We start from the raw sequence: 16,727 nt of genomic DNA, 5'->3' as shown, positions 1-16,727 counted from the left end.
ATGTTCTCTGTGCAGCGGGAATGTATCTCTATTCATGTGGGCCAAGCTGGAGCTCAGATTGGCAATGCATGTTGGGAGCTGTACTCTCTGGAACATGGGCTCCAGCCAGAGGTCAGATGCCCAATGACCAGACTTTTGGAGGAGGAGATGATTCCTTCAGTATCTTTTTTAGTGAGGGGCAGGAAAGCCATTTTTGTCGACCTGGAACAAACTGTCATCGGTCAGTGTTATAAAGCTGATGATATATTTCATTGTTTGAATGTTTTCATTTATTAATATAATTTTATTATTTAAAAAATGATAAGTGTATTAGAGAATTGACATTATGTTTAGACTTTAGTAACTTTGGAATGGTTAATTATTGAAAATAGCGTAATTTAACAAAATTATCAAGATGTAAAACACAAGGATGAACACTGGAACCTCACATTCAGTTATTAACCATAAATGCACACAAATGAACACGTTAACAGCAAAACACAGAGATAGAATACAGGGATTGTAACTTAAATAGTTTAGAACATGAAAAATCAGGCAGATGATGCCATCTGTCACGAAAACAAAGTTTTCTTTTTTACTTTATAGATTTTTTTTTAAGCCAGGCTCATTTTTATAAATCTGTCTACTGTTTGTCTATCTCCAGATGAGGTGCATACAGGAACCTATCGCTTTCCCACCCCGAGCAGATGATTACAGGTAAGGAAGATGCTGCCAACAACTACGCATGTGGACACTACACCTTCGGTAAGGAGATTATTTATATGGTTTTGGACAGAACTCGTAAACTGGTGAGAAGAGCTGAGGGTACAAGTTTATAGTACATCAACTGTTTCTTTGCACAAATAAATGTTTTGTCTGCTGTATCGTGGTGATGTGGTGCCCAAAGATGTCAACACTGCCATTGCTGCCATCAAGACCAAACGCACCATCCAGTTTGTGGACTGGTGCCCCACAGGCTTCAAGGTGGGCATCAACTATCAGCCTCCAACGGCGGTTCCTGGAGGAGACCTGGCCAAGGTGCAGAGGGCTGTGTGCATGCTGAGCAACACCACAGCCATCGCAGAGGCCTGGGCCCGGCTGGACCACAAGTTTGACCTCATGTACGCCAAGAGAGCCTTCGTCCACTGGTATGTTGGGGAGGGCATGGAAGAGGGAGAGTTCTCAGAGGCCAGAGAGGACATGGCTGCCCTGGAGAAGGATTATGAAGAAGTTGGCACTGACAGCATGGGAGAGGAGGATGAAGAGGGAGAGGAGTATTGAAGGGCCCAACATCATTCGGGGTTTACTATCACATATTCCAAAAAGTTACAATGAAAGTGACACATTCACAACAATACTCTGACAAACTGTGGTTAGTAATGAATATCAGTATTATCAATAAAATGTTCTCATGAATCTTTTAAATTATGAATTGTGATCATTCATGAACTCATACAGCATTGACAGCCGACTAAGAAAGCATGTTGTTCTAGATTACTCCAACAACATTTACCCAATACTTTGCTAGCCTAGAGACTAATAAGCACTTCATACTGCGTTATCTAAAGTGATCCCATACTGATGAATTATGTATCTCATTGAAACAGCTCTTGCAGATTATACATTTTGTTATATTGACAATTATTCTAAATTAATTTTCCAGTAGTGTAATGCTGGATTTCAGAATGTGTAATTAAATGCAGCTCCTATTATTTCACAAAGGACATTGTAGTAGCTCGGTCTTTGCTGCCGTTTTGATGATGATCCACAAAGTCCACAATGGGCTGGGCCGGCCTTGTGCCTGCAGTTTCTTCTCGGAGCCACTAGATGGGAGCAAGGTCACCAGCTAGTAGTGTTGTGCAAGCTCACGTGTTAGTCCTATTGATGTTTGGTCATTTAAAGCTGGCTGCAGTCTGTGAGCTCTTGTGATCTGGATGAGTCACATGCCGAAAGCCCTCTTGTTTACACTTTCTGTTCTACTGAATGTAAGTATTGTGCTCCCACTCAACAGTGACTTTATGAAAGGCTCATATGTATTCAAGATCATAAGAACAGAACTATTATCAGTAAAATGGCTTAAAGTATTGGTATGCAGCAAAATCACCCTCTGCGAAAAGGTAATTATTATAGGTCTAAATATTATATTATTGGACAATAATTATACTCAAAACATAAGTGTGTTAGAAACAATTTACCGTTAAAGTTGGTCATCCCCAATGTGTATGTAGGCCAATATTAAATCAAAATGTCCAAACTATTGCAGATAGTTTAGTAAATGTTTAATGGGGAGGAAAGTCCCTCAACATATATTTACCTTAGCAGTTGGCCAACATGCATCACTGCTTTCGTAACGCAGTGCCATGACATTATTTCGAAAAAACGATCATTTGGTTTAAAATGTGAGCGAGAGTATACCGATTTCATTTGGCTAAGCTACATTAGCTCGGAGCAACAGGCAGGGCGGGTCCGGCGAGGTTTCCAAACTCTCGCATGTTCCAGACGCTCTATGTTTCTCTCCCAGCTGATAGTGACGCAGCGCGTGCAGCTTCGAACAGCGCACGAGGCCAGCAGGGCTCGGGCTGCCCTGTTTAGTTGTGTTGTCTTCCCCCCGGTGGGGACCGGAGAGGAGACCGCAGAGGCACCGCGGTGCACCGCAGCGGTCCTAGTGAGTAGTATTGGTGTCGGGGCGGAGGAGAGGAGGCTGTATGTGCGGCTGTCGCGGGGAGCAGAGAGGGGGAGCGCATACCAGAGACGCCGCTCTCGTAACTCATTCAGTGTCGCTCCAAAACGGCGGACCGGCTGCAAAACTGCTCACTAATTACCCGAAAAACCGAGACGGTAGGTCTGTGTGGCTATGGCTAATGGCTGGTTGTGAATGCGGCTGTACCCACTGTCAATTCACGATGGAGTTGTTCCCTTTGTACAGATATGTTTGTCGTCCAACGCTACCATAATGGGAACTATTGTGTCAACCGGAAAACACAAACGCATTACAGTAGGGGCGAGATCCCCCTAGCGACGCTGGCACTCAGTGGCACTTGCCAGCAGTTGCCAGCAGATGCCACTACTAGTCAAAAAGTGCCACTACTCGTTAAAAAGTGCCACTACTAGTTAAAAAGTGCCACTACTAGTCAAAAAGTGCCAGCAGACGGAGGGTCGGTCGCAGTGACGAGTCTGCGACGATTTAGTGACAAGCTTCACTGAAGTGCCCGGACAGCGGAAGAAATCACTTTCATGATCACAAAATGGAGGAGCTGCGGTTTAGCTAGATAGATAGATAGCTAAAATAGCTAGATACACAGATGGATTTGTGTGTATATATATATATAAAAGACACTAATTAATATATATATATATTAATTAGTGTCTTTGTAGACACTTACTGACAATATGCAATAAGATAGTGCTGTACATTACTGCTGTACTATATTTAATATTGTTTTGCTCCTACTACGTTTCACTTCGTAATCTATTACACTTATATACCATGATATTGTAACGTCTCGGACGTTATGGCACTGATGACACGGAGACGGGACGACGTTATTAATCCTCCCTTTATTGGGCATCCACCAACACATACAGCGTGTTCCTCTCAGTTTAGCAGGTCGAAAGTCAACAACAACGGTTCCCGTCAACCACCCTTAACTCCCGTTTTCCGACAGGTTAACCCCGCCTCCCCTCTACTCCGCCAATCACAGGCACGCCCCCTCGACCAGCACGCACGGTGCCACACTTTGATTGACAGCCACTTCACAGGGTCGCTACAATATATTACGAAGTGAAACGTAGTAGAAGCAAAACAATATTAAATATAGTACAGCAGTATTGTACAGCACTATCGCATATTGTAAGTAAGTGTCTACAAAAAGACACCAATTATATATATATATATATCCATCTGTGTATCTAGCTATTTTAGCTATCTATCTATCTATCTAGCTAAACCGCAGCTCCTCCATTCTGTGATCATGAAAGTGATTTCTTCCGCTGTCCGGGCACTTCAGTGAAGCTTGTCACTGAGTCGTCGCAGACTCGTCAATGCGCAGACATGCCTCAGACGCGCCTGGCCGACCCTCCGTCCGCTGGCATCTTTTAACTAGTCGTGGCACTTTTTGACTAGCTGCGGCATCTGCTGGCAACTGCTGGCAAGTGTCACTGAGTGCCAGTGCTTAAACTTTAGACTAACAGTGGCATCTCCTCAAAGGAGAATTTCATGGAGGTATAACAGTATGACATGGTAACAAAATTAATTATATATTTTTATTATTAAAGAAAGGCGGGTACATTATACATATCATGGTATATAAGTGTTATATATTACGAAGTGAAACGTAGTAGTAGCAAAACAATATTCAATATAGTACAGCAGTATTGTACAGCAATATCGTATTGCATATTGTAAGTAAGTCTAAAAAAATGCATTATCTATGCAAGTCTGTGGCACTTGCCACTGAGGTGCCAGTGAGTTGTCGCTGAGTACTGGCACCGAGCGGCACTTGCCACAGACTTGCCACTGAGGTGCCACTGAGGTGCCAGTGAGGTGCCAGTGAGGTGCCAGTGAGTTGTCGCTGAGTACTGGCACCGAGCGGCACTTGCCACAGACTTGCCAGTGAGGTGCCACCTCAGTGCCACTGAGGTGCCACTGAGGTGCCAGTGAGGTGCCAGTGAGTTGTCGCTGAGTACTGGCACCGAGCGGCACTTGCCACAGACTTGCCACTGAGGTGCCAGTGAGTTGCCATTGAGTTGTCGGTGCCAGTGATTGCACTCGCCCTCTCTCACGCATTATGTTAATCCATTTTAACATTAATTCTACAAATTCACTTGCATATAGACTGCACCTGCGCGTGCATCTGCCCGTGTCTGTAAGTTTGTGTAGGCCGACTGTCATGTCAGCAGCAGTTGTCAGATGGCATGACGCTAGAAATAACATAGTAATTATACTTGAGTGAGCGCATGGCTGTTTCCCGAGGGGGCATAGAAAGTTAAGTTTAGTTGTTGTATCTCAGTCTGGAAGTCCCCTTCAGCCCTAAAACCACCGAAGTCCACTTTTGAAATTGGCATGGTGACTGACTGTGGCTATCGTGGAAGTGAGGTCTTATAATTTCTTAGAGCACACCTCCAAGTGAGTCGAAAAGGTTAACATTTTAACCTTTGAATGAATAATGCGTGAGCATCCATCTGTAGGTCATTTCGCCTCTATTGGAGTCTGTATGAGTCTGGTCAAGTATCTGAGGTAAGACACTGGACTTTTCAAGAATGAACATTGAAACAATGCTAACCACATTGACTATTATTATTCCTTAACTAAGCAGTACTCATGACCTTGAATGTGAGACTAATCACAGTGTTAATTCTCATCTTAAAAGATATCAGTCAACTCCTCATTGCTCATGTGATGCATGATGACTCATGATGACACAAAGAACAGCAGCTTTAAAAAAAAAAAAATCACTTGCTGGCTGAACTTGATATGATGACGTCTTTGGCAAAATGTATTTGAGATTCATTTCGTTGGAAATTTTGCTTTTCATCAGGAAAACAATCAGTTGAGGGGAATATCATTGACTGAAACCAAGATAAACATATTACTGTCACACAGAACTCACAAACTTCACACAGGTGTTTAGAATTACCGGTGAGGAAGAGCATGCTGGGAATTATATGACACCTACAAATAACATTTCTGAATAGGAATAGGTGACAAGATAGTGAAGGAGATGTCGACCAACTTTTGCCTGCAGTCGGCCACACAATCCCAAGAACAGGTTATAAAAGAACAACATGAGCTAATTTCAATAAATGAAATTACACGTTTCCATAATCTGTATGTGTCAACACTTTGGTATACATAATGATAAACGACTAGGTTAACATTATACATTGTCTTCTTTAGCCGTTGCTTGTACACTCTCTTTTGTATATGACCACTTGCCTTTAAAGTAAATAGATAATAAGCATCGTGCTGTTTCATTTGCTTTTGGGAATTTTAGGAAATACCTTACAAGGATTTACAAATGTTTTATTATCAGACAGGAATTTGGTAAATGCAGGATGTCCATTCAGAGTTGAGTATATTCTGTATTTAAAAGAAAACTATTTTTCTGTCAGGGGGCGGTGTGGTGAAGAGTGACCGGAGGCAACATGGTGGATCACTATAACGTCCTGGGAGTGTCCAAAACCGCCTCTCAGGATGACATCAAGAAGGAGTGAGTATCAAGGGAGTCTCTCTCTCTCTATTAGGGCTCACTTTTAATATTCTATAAACAATAAAGGTATTTCCCTTTATTCTAAAATCCAGCTTTGGAAAATATATTTTGAGTTGACGTTCTTACTTAATATCCAGGTTATATAAATCTTCTTCACCTCATGATTAGCAGTTTCTTAGTTTTATGTTTCTGGATTTTATGAACTTCCGACCACAAAAACATTCCGAGGGATAAAATGACGAAATACCAAAAATACAATATCTCATTATACATTGTAGCTAAACCCATGAATAGAGGTTTGAGAACCACTGGTATGATAAATACAGACTTTTAAAAAGCATAGAATGGTCTGCCTGGTGTCTTATTTCTTCAAGGCTCTCCATAGCACATTGCATGTTGTTGTAGAGAGCCTATAGTACGAGTGTCTTTATTCATCTTTATATGTATGAGTCAATGTTTTTGCTGTGATTTTCAGGTACAGGAAACTGGCACTGAAATGGCATCCAGATAAAAACCCCGACAACAAAGAGGAAGCCGAGAGAAAGTTCAAAGAACTGTCGGAGGCCTATGAAGTCCTATCTGACAGTAAGTCAGGGCTTTGTGTATCTGTATGTATATGTACCCACTGTGTGTGTGTGTGTGTGTGTGTGTGTCTGAATCTTTGTGTTAAGATGTCTGACTCTTCAGGGACGAACTTCATTCACAGAAACCCATAGATCAGATTTTCAATATTTTCATTTTCATTTATTTATTTATTTGAACAGGGACTGTACACATCAATCAACCCAGAGGTAAATGTGTCAGTCTTAGCTAAGGCTAAATTTCAACCGTAGTCCCTGTGGCCAGATATTACAAGCCTTCACACACATCTGTTCACTGTCTCCCAACATAATTCTGTTGGGCGATCTGAATATTCACATGGACAACACTAATCATCCCCTCACTAAGGACTTCACTTTTTGCTTGGACAGTTTTGGTCTCCTACAACATATTCACTTCCCCACCCACTCTAAAGGTCACATTTTGGACTTGGTCTGTTGCTCTGGTCTCACTCCCCTCAACTGCTCTGCTGTCGATCTCCCTATCTCCGACCACATGCTTATTTAATTTAATTTAAGTTTAACATTATCCAAATTCAAACAGTTACGTGTCATATCCTTTCGCAACATCTCAAACATTAATCTAGCTGACCTCACAACAGGCATTGACAGTTTCCCCATCATCACCCCCTCACACACCTCGGACCATCTGGTTAATCTTTACAATGATAGTCTCCATACTCTGCTGAACTCACTTGCTCCCCTCAAAACCCGGACTGTCTCATTCCCCCACTCTGCCCCCTGGTTCTCCCCTCACCTCCGCCAGTTGAAAGCCAAAGGACGTCAGTTGGAGAGGCTTTCCACCAAAACCGGACTCACTATTCATAAACAGATGCACCATGCTCACATCCTCCTATACAAAGATGCCCTCTCCTCAGCCAAATCACAATACTTTACAAACAAAATCACTGCTGGTGCTGGGAACACCAGGACCCTTTTCTCTGTGGTCAATAATTCATTCCGCCCCCCTGATTCCCTTCCCCCTCACTTCTACTCCACTGAACACTGTAACTCCCTAATGTCATTTTTTAACACTAAAATAGCTGCCATCCATCAGCAACTGACCCCTCATACGTCCTGTTGTCCTTCTACTTTTATTCCCCCTCTCTGTACCTCTATCCTGCTTCCAACTCCCCTCTGCCATCGTTTTATCAAAACTCATCCAGACTTCCAAGCCATCCACCTGCCAACTCGACCCCCTCCCATCCTCCCTGGTCATAACCTCCCTCCCCTCTCTGCTACCCCTGATAACAGCCATCATCCACTCCTCCCTCACCTCTGGTTCTGTCCCATCACCTCTCAAATCTGCTGCTGTTACTCCAATACTCAAGAAACCTGGTTTAGACCCCAACATTTTCAATAACCTCCATCCCATTTCCAACCTACCATTTCTCTCTAAAATCCTAGAAAAAACAGTGGCATCTCAGATTCAGACTCACCTCTCCAACAATAACCTCTATGAACAGTTCCAGTCCGGTTTTCGCCCCCGTCACAGCACAGAAACAGCCCTCATCAAAATCTCAAATGACCTCCTCATGGCAGCGGACTCTGGATTATTATCAATCCTCATCCTCCTCGATCTGAGCGCCGCCTTCGACACCATCTCCCACTCCATCCTCCTTGATCGACTAGCCTCCATTGGAATTTCAGACACACTGCTTTCATGGTTTCACTCATATCTCTCTGGCCGTACTCAGTTCATTCAGTTAAAATCATTCACATCACACCCCTCCCCCCTCTCGTCCGGTGTTCCCCAGGGCTCTGTCCTTGGTCCTATCCTGTTTATCATCTACCTCCTCCCACTTGGACTCATTTTCCGCAAACATAACATTCAATTCCACTGTTACTGGACGACACCCAACTCTATGTTTCCTCCAAACCCTCTTCCACGTTCCGCCCCCTCCTCTCTGCCTGTTTACAGGAAATCAAAGACTGGTTCACCTCAAACTTCCTCAAATTGAACAGCAATAAAACCGAGGTTGTCCTCATTGGCTCCAAGTCCACTCTCACCAAGCATCCCAGTTTCACCCTTACAATAGACAACTCCTCGGTCTCCCCCTCTCCTCAGGCGAAGAGTCTGGGTGTCGTCCTCGACTGCACACTGTCATTCCACACTCACATCAACACCACCATCCGGTCTGCCTACTTCCACCTCCGAAATATCAACCGCCTCCGCCCTTCACTCACACCCAACAGCACCGCAATCCTGGTCCACTCTCTTGTCACCTCCCGCTTGGATTATTGCAATTCCCTCCTCTTTGGTCTCCCCCAGAAACTCCTCCATAAGCTCCAACTGTTCCAGAACGCTGCTGCCCGCATCATCACCAAAACCCCTTCGATCTGTCACATCACCCCTGTTTTACAACAACTCCACTGGCTTCCCATCAAACACCGCATTGACTTTAAGATCCTGCTCCATGCATTCAAGGCCATCCACAACCTCGCCCCTCCATACCTGTCTCACCTCCTCCAAATCAACATCCCCACCCGGTCTCTCAGGTCTGCTTCCTCCATCAACCTGACCGTCCCCCCAGCTCGTTTGTCCACCATGGGGTCACGAGCCTTCAGCCGCTCTGCCCCTCGCCTATGGAACTCCCTCCCCCCTGACATCAGAAACATTGACTCTATCACTTTATTCAAAACTCACCTCAAAACTCACCTTTTCAGGCAGGCCTATGGCTGACCTGTTCCCCTCTTGGTTGCTCTGCTGCAGACTGTTCTGCTTTTTAACTGTTTTGCTTTTTAACTGTTCTGCTTTTTAATTGTGTCCATTTTTAAATATGTTGTACGGCGACCTTGAGTGCCTTGAAAGGCGCCTTATAAAATGAATGTATTATTATTATTATTATTAAAAAGGTTATCACAGAAACATCATAAACGAGCAATAAACATACAGGTTACGATCAAATACTGGGCTCATCATGAAATCATTTTAAAAACATTGTAAAAAGCAATAGGTATATACACAATCATTGAGGAGGGAGTCACGATTCAATAGTAGGTTTAATTTGTGTTGCATGAGAAAAGAGAGCGACGTGTGGCGTCTGTTGTTTTTTATTCCATCGTTAAATTGTACTCTGTTCCTCTGCTACAGCAAGTAAGCGGGACGCATATGACAGATATGGAAATGAAAAAATACGACACACAGGTAAATAAAACTGGGCTCCAATGAGGTTTTAAAGTTCTGCTATGATTGCATTCATTACCTTTCCGTCTTCTTCCCTCAATCCCTTTGCTTATGCTTCTCCACTTATTTCCTTCCTCATGTTTCCTACCCCTCCATTTCCTTCACTTGACCCTTAATACGTCTTCTTCTCCGTCTACTCTTTCTCTCGTTTGGTTGCTCTTCACCCACCTGACCCTGACACCTTCCTTTTCCAGGTTCCTCCACCTCAGACTTTTCATCAGATCTGCCAGGATTCATTTTTACATTCCGCAACCCAGACGAGGTTTTCCGAGAGTTTTTTGGCAGCCAGGATCCTTTTGCTAACTTCTTTGGTAAGTCATACACAATAATCATTTGGAATATTTTAGGAATATTTTTTTTGAAAATTCAACATTATACTTTTTACATTCAGGGCATATATAAGGCGAAATTCATACTATTATTGAAGTAATTTCCAGTTTAAATTTGACAGTTTTCTTCATGCAACCCCTCTGGAAATTTTTACTTTGGGAGTCTGATTATTCTATTTGGGGAAAATCTCCCTTTTTGAATTCCTTCACTTGTTGAGCAATAATAACACAACATGCCCCCAAAACACAAGATCCCATTGCTTTACTTAAGTCTAACTTCTTCGTGAGTTTGTATATAAGTAATGATAAGTGTCTTTCTCTTTCTCTCATCCAGACGACTTCTCATCCTTTGGAGGCTCGTCCTCTCGCCTCGGCCCCAGTCGGTTCTTTTCTTTTCCTTCAGCACGAGGTGAACAGTTACATGCTGGTATCTGCATAGCGAATACAGCAACCTGTACTGTAGCCCGACGTATCATATTGTGACCACAATTTTTTAATCTGGTTCAGTTTTGGAGTTTTAGCAATTGACACTTTACACGCAAGGGCAGCTATAAGAACTCACAGGGAATAGTCCAGTGAAATATGAGGGCATTGAGTTTTTGTATTTGTCATCATGTAAACTTTATTTTTGTTCAAGAGATGAGAGAGAAGACTACCAGACTTTCTAAATCCCTGTAACATGGAAAACACTGCCATCTGTTGAAATACACACTTGAAACAAATTTAGTTAGAAACCTGTTATTATAAAATGTAGATTACACTCCATGTTGCCGAAGCAGTGATACTTGTGTTCCAAGATACACGAAAGGGCAACTCAACGGATTGGTATAATCTTGGCACAAACTGAGATTTTGTCAAATGCATCAAAATGAATCATTCGCTCTCTTTTTTTCTCCTTCTGCTGCTTTTCTTACCTGATCATCTGCAGTTGATTTTACCTCCTTCTCCTCTTCCTCGGGTGGTCTGGATGGGATGGACAGCATGGGCGGAGGGATGGGCAGCACAGGCGGAGGGATGGTCAACTTCAAATCAGTTTCTACCTCCACTCGTATCGTAAATGGAAAACGCATCTCCACCAAGAAGTACGTGAGGCCGTCCTGAGAACGCTTACCAAACCTGGGAAATACATTTATGTCAAATATTTCAGTTGTTTTATACCAACAGGGATGAAGGCAGGCATTAAGGTGAACTATTTGTTCTCAGGGTCTGAAAATTGTCATAAATGTACAGTTTAATTTCCCCACATTTAAAAAAACCTGACAATTTAACGTGCATGACTTAAACTAGACTACAACTAGGATTAACTGGTTTGTATCTCAGTTTGATCTTGCCTAGAGTGTGATGACATTTTGCAAATGTCATATAGAAAACCAGTGTGGCAAACTATTATTTGTGCTTCACATTGTGTTTTGAATTTTATTTAAATGAAACTTGATATTGTTTTATTTAAAAAAGAAAATAGACATAATGTATGGCTGTAGAGATATCATTGTACCCTTAATGTAGTATACATAAGACCTTAGAGTACCACAGTGACACACACACACACACACACACACACACACACATTGATGAAGAAATGTTCCATATCATTTTCTCTGTATTTGCCTTGTTTACAGGGTAAAGGAGAATGGGCAAGAGAGAACAGAGATTGAGGAGGATGGGGTGTTAAAGAGTGTCCTAATTAATGGTAAGAATCTACAAATTGAATGTATCATGTGTATGAATTATTTGATTTCCCTTTAGTTTCTTCAAACTATTCTGGTCCACAAAAATGTAACGGTTTCAGTTAATTTGTTGTGCCTCTATATAAGAAGTCAACTTATTTTCAATCGAGTCTAACACATTCTTCTAAACTAGTACCATGTTCTATAATTACTTTTCAAAAAGCAGATGTTTTGGTATTGAAGGTAATTTAAGGGAATTGTGGCACATGGCCAATCCTCCAGAATGTAGCTCCTCTGAGTGATGTTTTCTACATGTCGATGTGTCCTTGGGCAAGGCACTTGACTCCATATTGCTCCCGCAGGCTGTGACTTTGGTGTGAATGTTAGTTAGTGCCGATGGCCAGGGGGCACTTTACATTGCAGCCACTGCCTTCACTGTATGAATGGGCGTGAATGGCATGAAGCGTTTAAGCGCTGAGTGGTCGGAAGACAGGAAAAGCGCTATACAAGTCCAAGTCCATTTGCCTCACACACACCTGTGTTGTTTTGTGTGTTGTTCCCAGGTGTGGAGGATGAAATGGCCCTCGCTCTGGAGCTGAGCCGACGAGTTGGACAGCCCCGTCAGACACCTCCGGAGCCACAAATCCAAAACAGATCACCTGCTGATACTGACAGATTCCACCGCAGCCCTCACTCTGCACCGACACAACGGTCACTTAGCGCCGCTCCCTTCTACAACTACGGGCTTACGGGCAGCAGTGAGGATGACGAAGAAGATGAAGACCTGCAGATGGCTTTGGCATGCAGCCTGTCAGAAATGGAAGCCCAGCAGAAAGCAGCTGCTCCTAACTTCATATCAGGTGCTGGGGGTGTGGGCAGAGCCATGAGTGACGAAGGTGGTGTCTATCAAGGAGGCGGGGTTGTTAAGACTACACATTGTAGTGCCGCGAATACTGAAAAGGTGCTTGCAGGGGAGAGAGATGAAGAGGGGCAGTTTAAAATGGGCTCAGGTCCTGAAGCTGGGCGGGTCGGGGAGGGAAAGGCAACCAGGGACCCAGACTTCTCTCCGGAGTCATCCACAACTGGCAACACTACGCCACTAAGTCAGAGCAGTGAAGAGGAGTTTGAACCTGCCGGGAAACATAAGATTGGCAGTGTGAAAAAGAAAAATAAGTGTGGGTGTATTATGTGCTAATGGTGTGTGTGTGTGTGTGTGTGTGTGTGTGTGTGCATTTGCATTTGCAATGCCTCATCTTTTCATAATTGCCTACAGGCAGACTCCAATGTTATGCAATTGCCAGACTCCTGCTTTGAGGCAGTGGGTCAACTGACCCCAAGGTGTTACTACAGTTTTAAAACTTCTCAGAGTGCCAACAATAACATTTCCAAATGTTTTTGCCAAAATACAGCTATGAGATCAAATTGATTGCAAAGCAACTTTTCTGAAAGTATGTGAATTTGCCAAATATTTATGCAGATGAAAAAGAGTTGTCAGTGTTCTTACTTAAAATCTTACTTACTTAAAAGCTTGTTAGAATATATATAAGCAAAAGGTAGTCAGAAGCACTGACACACACTGCAAATAGACTTTGTAAATACACCCCGGCATCCCAGTGGAACACGTCATTCATGTACATGTTCATGGCCTTTATACCCTTACTAAAATATCATGACAATGTTTGGTCCGATTGTAGATTGGGGGGGGGCAGCACTTTATGAAGTTGGAGCACAGTTTGCAATGTTTACAGCAGTCGGACTGATCGTAAACCACAATTAATCATTATATCATATTTTTCATATTTCTCTCCTTTTGGTGCCTTTGCGTGTTTTAACTATTTACTGTGTTTAATTTGCTTGGATTACTGCTGAAAATGTGCCAAATTAGAAAAACCACTCATGTGTTTCAACTTTAAAGCAACGCGAATGTCAAAGCTACGCCTTAGCGATTGGGCGTGATGTCCCCCTGAGGGGATGACGGATTCAATTCAACTGCACTGTGAAGTTTTATAAATATGCAGCTTCATCTCCAAATCAATGGCAGGTCGACTTTACTTTTGACTGGTTTGATCTGTCAGTGTAGGGGAACATCTGTCAACATCTGTGGATTAATTGTAACCTGAAGCACAACACTTAACTCCAACTGCTCCGGTTCAGCCCGTTTGTTGACTGCTGCAATAAGATTGCATTAATAGCTCAAATAAATATTAATAATCTGCTTTCACTTTAAAAGAGGACTATCATCACTGGCAAATACAAGCACAGCTGTGACAACAAGTTACCATTTTTGACAATATTCTAATAACTGCTGTTGTCGCTGAGTTGCTTATCATTTCTCCTCTTCAAACATTTATTGCGTCTGCAGAGAGAATGAGAAGCGGCAGATGGTTCCTCTTGCAAATATATATCCGTCTGTTTTTTGTACTACATAAGGTGTGTTTTTTCATTTTTATTTTCAGATTGTTAAAAGGGAAGTAACAAATAAAGATTGAGCTGAAGAGGATAATTGAGATTTTTGATTTCAAAATATGGCAGTAATAGTTCTGCATTTATCACTAATTGTCACTGATTTCATGCTATACTAATCCTACCATTACTACTAAACTAACAGCGGTACATGAAATGAGCCGCAGTGGTGTTTTCCTTCATTTAATCTGAACCATTCTTCCTGGACCTGGGTTTACTTGGATCTCTAAAACAGCCATTTTAATAGCAATGAAATGAACGCATATAATTTCATTTTAAAACAAGAGCCAACAGAATGTGATCTGTATGTTTACATTTTCTTTCTCTTGGTTAGTAGTTCAAACCAATGGGTCCTTATTTACTTCCCATACTGACGCTTTACGCTCCCTCACAAGCTGAAAGTGGATGTTGAAGTCTGGTTCTCACCGCTCTGCGCCGCTCATGGCCTGTTTCACCTGTTTTCAGTGCAAACTAAGTTGTTCTAAGATTGTCATTGCAACTATTAGCTTGATAAAAAAGAAAGCATTTTTAATTAATAACTCAAAATCAAATTTTTCTACCTGTGTCGCCGAAAACTGCAAGAGAAAAAATGGCCAATTTAAATGTCCATGTTGAGGTATACTGCACCGCTTATCAATTATAATAACTACACGCTATCACGCATTAGTTACCTTTGCATTAAAAATGCGGAAGGTAATGTTTTGATCGCCGTGTATTTGTATGCGTGCGTGCGTGTTATTCTCATAAGTCCAAAAGTATTAAACCGAATCTCATGAAATTTGGTGGGATGATTGGTTATTATCCAGGGACCATTTGATTAGATTTTGGGATCGATCGGGTCAAAGGTCAAGGTCATGAAAAGGTCAAAATCGTCTTTGAATTGCATGAAATTTGGTGGGATGATTGGTTATTATCCGGGGACCATTTGATTAGATTTTGGGATCAATCGGGTCAAGGTCACGAAAAGGTCAAACTATTATTTTTACCATAGCGCGGTCAATTTATATCCAATTGGCATGCAACTAATGCCAAAATGTTCCTAATTCAATGCCCAATCTTGTGATATGCGAAGGTATGCGCTCTACCGAGTGCCCGTTCTAGTTTAGTATGTTATTATAAAGTTTTACCATTTATTTGTGTTTGCTCATGTTAGAGGCAGCAGTGGCCTGGAGCAGTCTCTCGACCAATAGTTTGCTAAGCCTTTATAATAATTGCATGCTATGAAGCATTATATAATACTTCATTTACAAATGGTGGATTCATCATTCATAAAGTGTGGAACAATGCTTTATAAATGAATAATTCAGTGTTTCTCGTGCCTAACTAATGCTTCATAACGTGTAGTTATTATAACGTGTTATCCAAATTTGAAATAGCCCCAGCATATTATTTCACACCTTGCTGTCATTGTATTTGCTGCTTACATTTTCCCTTTGTTCATAACTAATCAAAATTATAATATTACCTTCTAATGCCTATCTTGTATTGTCATTTCATGACCTATTCTTAGCTGTAAACAGATCTCATTGTGACATCAAACAAACAAAAAAGTTTTAATATTAATGTGACAGACACACTTTATTGTACCAGATTATTTGGGTTTATTTTTGTTTGTCTTACACTCCCTGCTTCCTGTTTCAGACTCAGACTTCAAGGCCTTCACAAGCTAACCTGATTGGCTCTTGCTGTGCCATAGCTCTGCCGTGAGGTAAAGAGCCAGCGTGAACCTGGAGCATCCTGAAAGTTGCCCCATGTAGATGATGATCTTTCTATGGAGTCATGTTCATATGATGCCTACAGTATTTGCATTACTGATGAAGACTAACCTGTCATTGTACATCTATTCCTACAGGTCAACGGCCAATTCCTCATGATGCACTTATCGCTCTCTGCCCACAACGACTACTACCTGCTGATTGACACTTAACGAAATGACACAAAAGATACATATGTGTGTATTTCTATGTATGTGAGTGTGTGTGCATAGCTCATTGTGGAGCGAAACGACTGGAAAGATTGTATTTTAAAACCCATGGGGGTATTTGTCTCGTCATCTCTGCATTAACTTACTCTGTTTCATCTTAATTCTAATTTGAATAATGCCTGAAACAGGAAACTGGTGGAAACAAATAGAAACATGTTCCTAGATGTATAAAGCAGAGAAAATAAAGCATTTCCTGCTGACTCTGTATCAGTCGGTGGTAGTTTATCTTTGTAACAATGGTCACAGTGAGTATCACAGTATTGAAGATAAAAATGTCAATAATGTAATTTGAGGTTAAAAGAAGATCTAC

General features: G+C 41.9%; 1 protein-coding gene and 1 pseudogene across 4 annotated transcripts; both read left to right on the top strand.

Moving 5' to 3' along the window:
* Positions 1 to 1,260, top strand: LOC130202035 (tubulin alpha-1A chain-like; annotated as a pseudogene).
* A 620-nt stretch (positions 1,261 to 1,880) lies between these two features.
* dnajb2 (DnaJ heat shock protein family (Hsp40) member B2) lies at positions 1,881 to 16,642 on the top strand. 4 transcript variants are annotated; one of them, XR_008832929.1, is made up of 11 exons: positions 1,884 to 1,964; positions 2,501 to 2,644; positions 6,091 to 6,188; positions 6,664 to 6,773; positions 9,882 to 9,935; positions 10,169 to 10,285; positions 10,638 to 10,712; positions 11,232 to 11,385; positions 11,923 to 11,993; positions 12,534 to 16,141; positions 16,286 to 16,642. XR_008832929.1 is itself a non-coding variant. In XM_056424059.1 (11 exons), exons 2-10 carry the CDS (start codon positions 6,124 to 6,126, stop codon positions 16,101 to 16,103), a joined length of 972 nt encoding a protein of 323 aa, XP_056280034.1. In that variant the 5' UTR covers positions 2,651 to 2,817; positions 6,091 to 6,123; the 3' UTR covers positions 16,104 to 16,141; positions 16,286 to 16,642. The 4 variants fall into 4 exon arrangements, 1 of the variants encoding a protein (XP_056280034.1); XM_056424059.1 differs by lacking the exons at positions 1,884 to 1,964; positions 2,501 to 2,644 and adding an exon at positions 2,651 to 2,817 and having other exon boundaries at positions 12,534 to 12,830; positions 16,075 to 16,141; XR_008832928.1 differs by lacking the exon at positions 2,501 to 2,644 and having other exon boundaries at positions 1,881 to 1,964.
* The last annotated feature ends 85 nt before the right edge of the window (positions 16,643 to 16,727 follow it).

The sequence above is a fragment of the Pseudoliparis swirei genome, chromosome 2 (genome assembly GCF_029220125.1).
Source record: "Pseudoliparis swirei isolate HS2019 ecotype Mariana Trench chromosome 2, NWPU_hadal_v1, whole genome shotgun sequence".
Lineage (NCBI taxonomy): Eukaryota > Metazoa > Chordata > Actinopteri > Perciformes > Liparidae > Pseudoliparis > Pseudoliparis swirei.
The sequence above is the reverse complement of the archived record's forward strand: the minus strand, read 5'-3'. Positions and strand labels throughout refer to the sequence as shown.

Bases quoted from the DNA above. Each gene is read 5' to 3' on its own strand.
- dnajb2 (XM_056424059.1), top strand. From the start codon at position 6,124: ATGGTGGATCACTATAACGTCCTGGGAGTGTCCAAAACCGCCTCTCAG. The intron at 10,713-11,231 runs GTGAACAGTTAC...GATCATCTGCAG, and splicing joins TTCTTTTCCTTCAGCACGAG to TTGATTTTACCTCCTTCTCC. The intron at 12,831-16,074 runs GTGCTGGGGGTG...TTCCTGTTTCAG, and splicing joins TGCTCCTAACTTCATATCAG to ACTCAGACTTCAAGGCCTTC.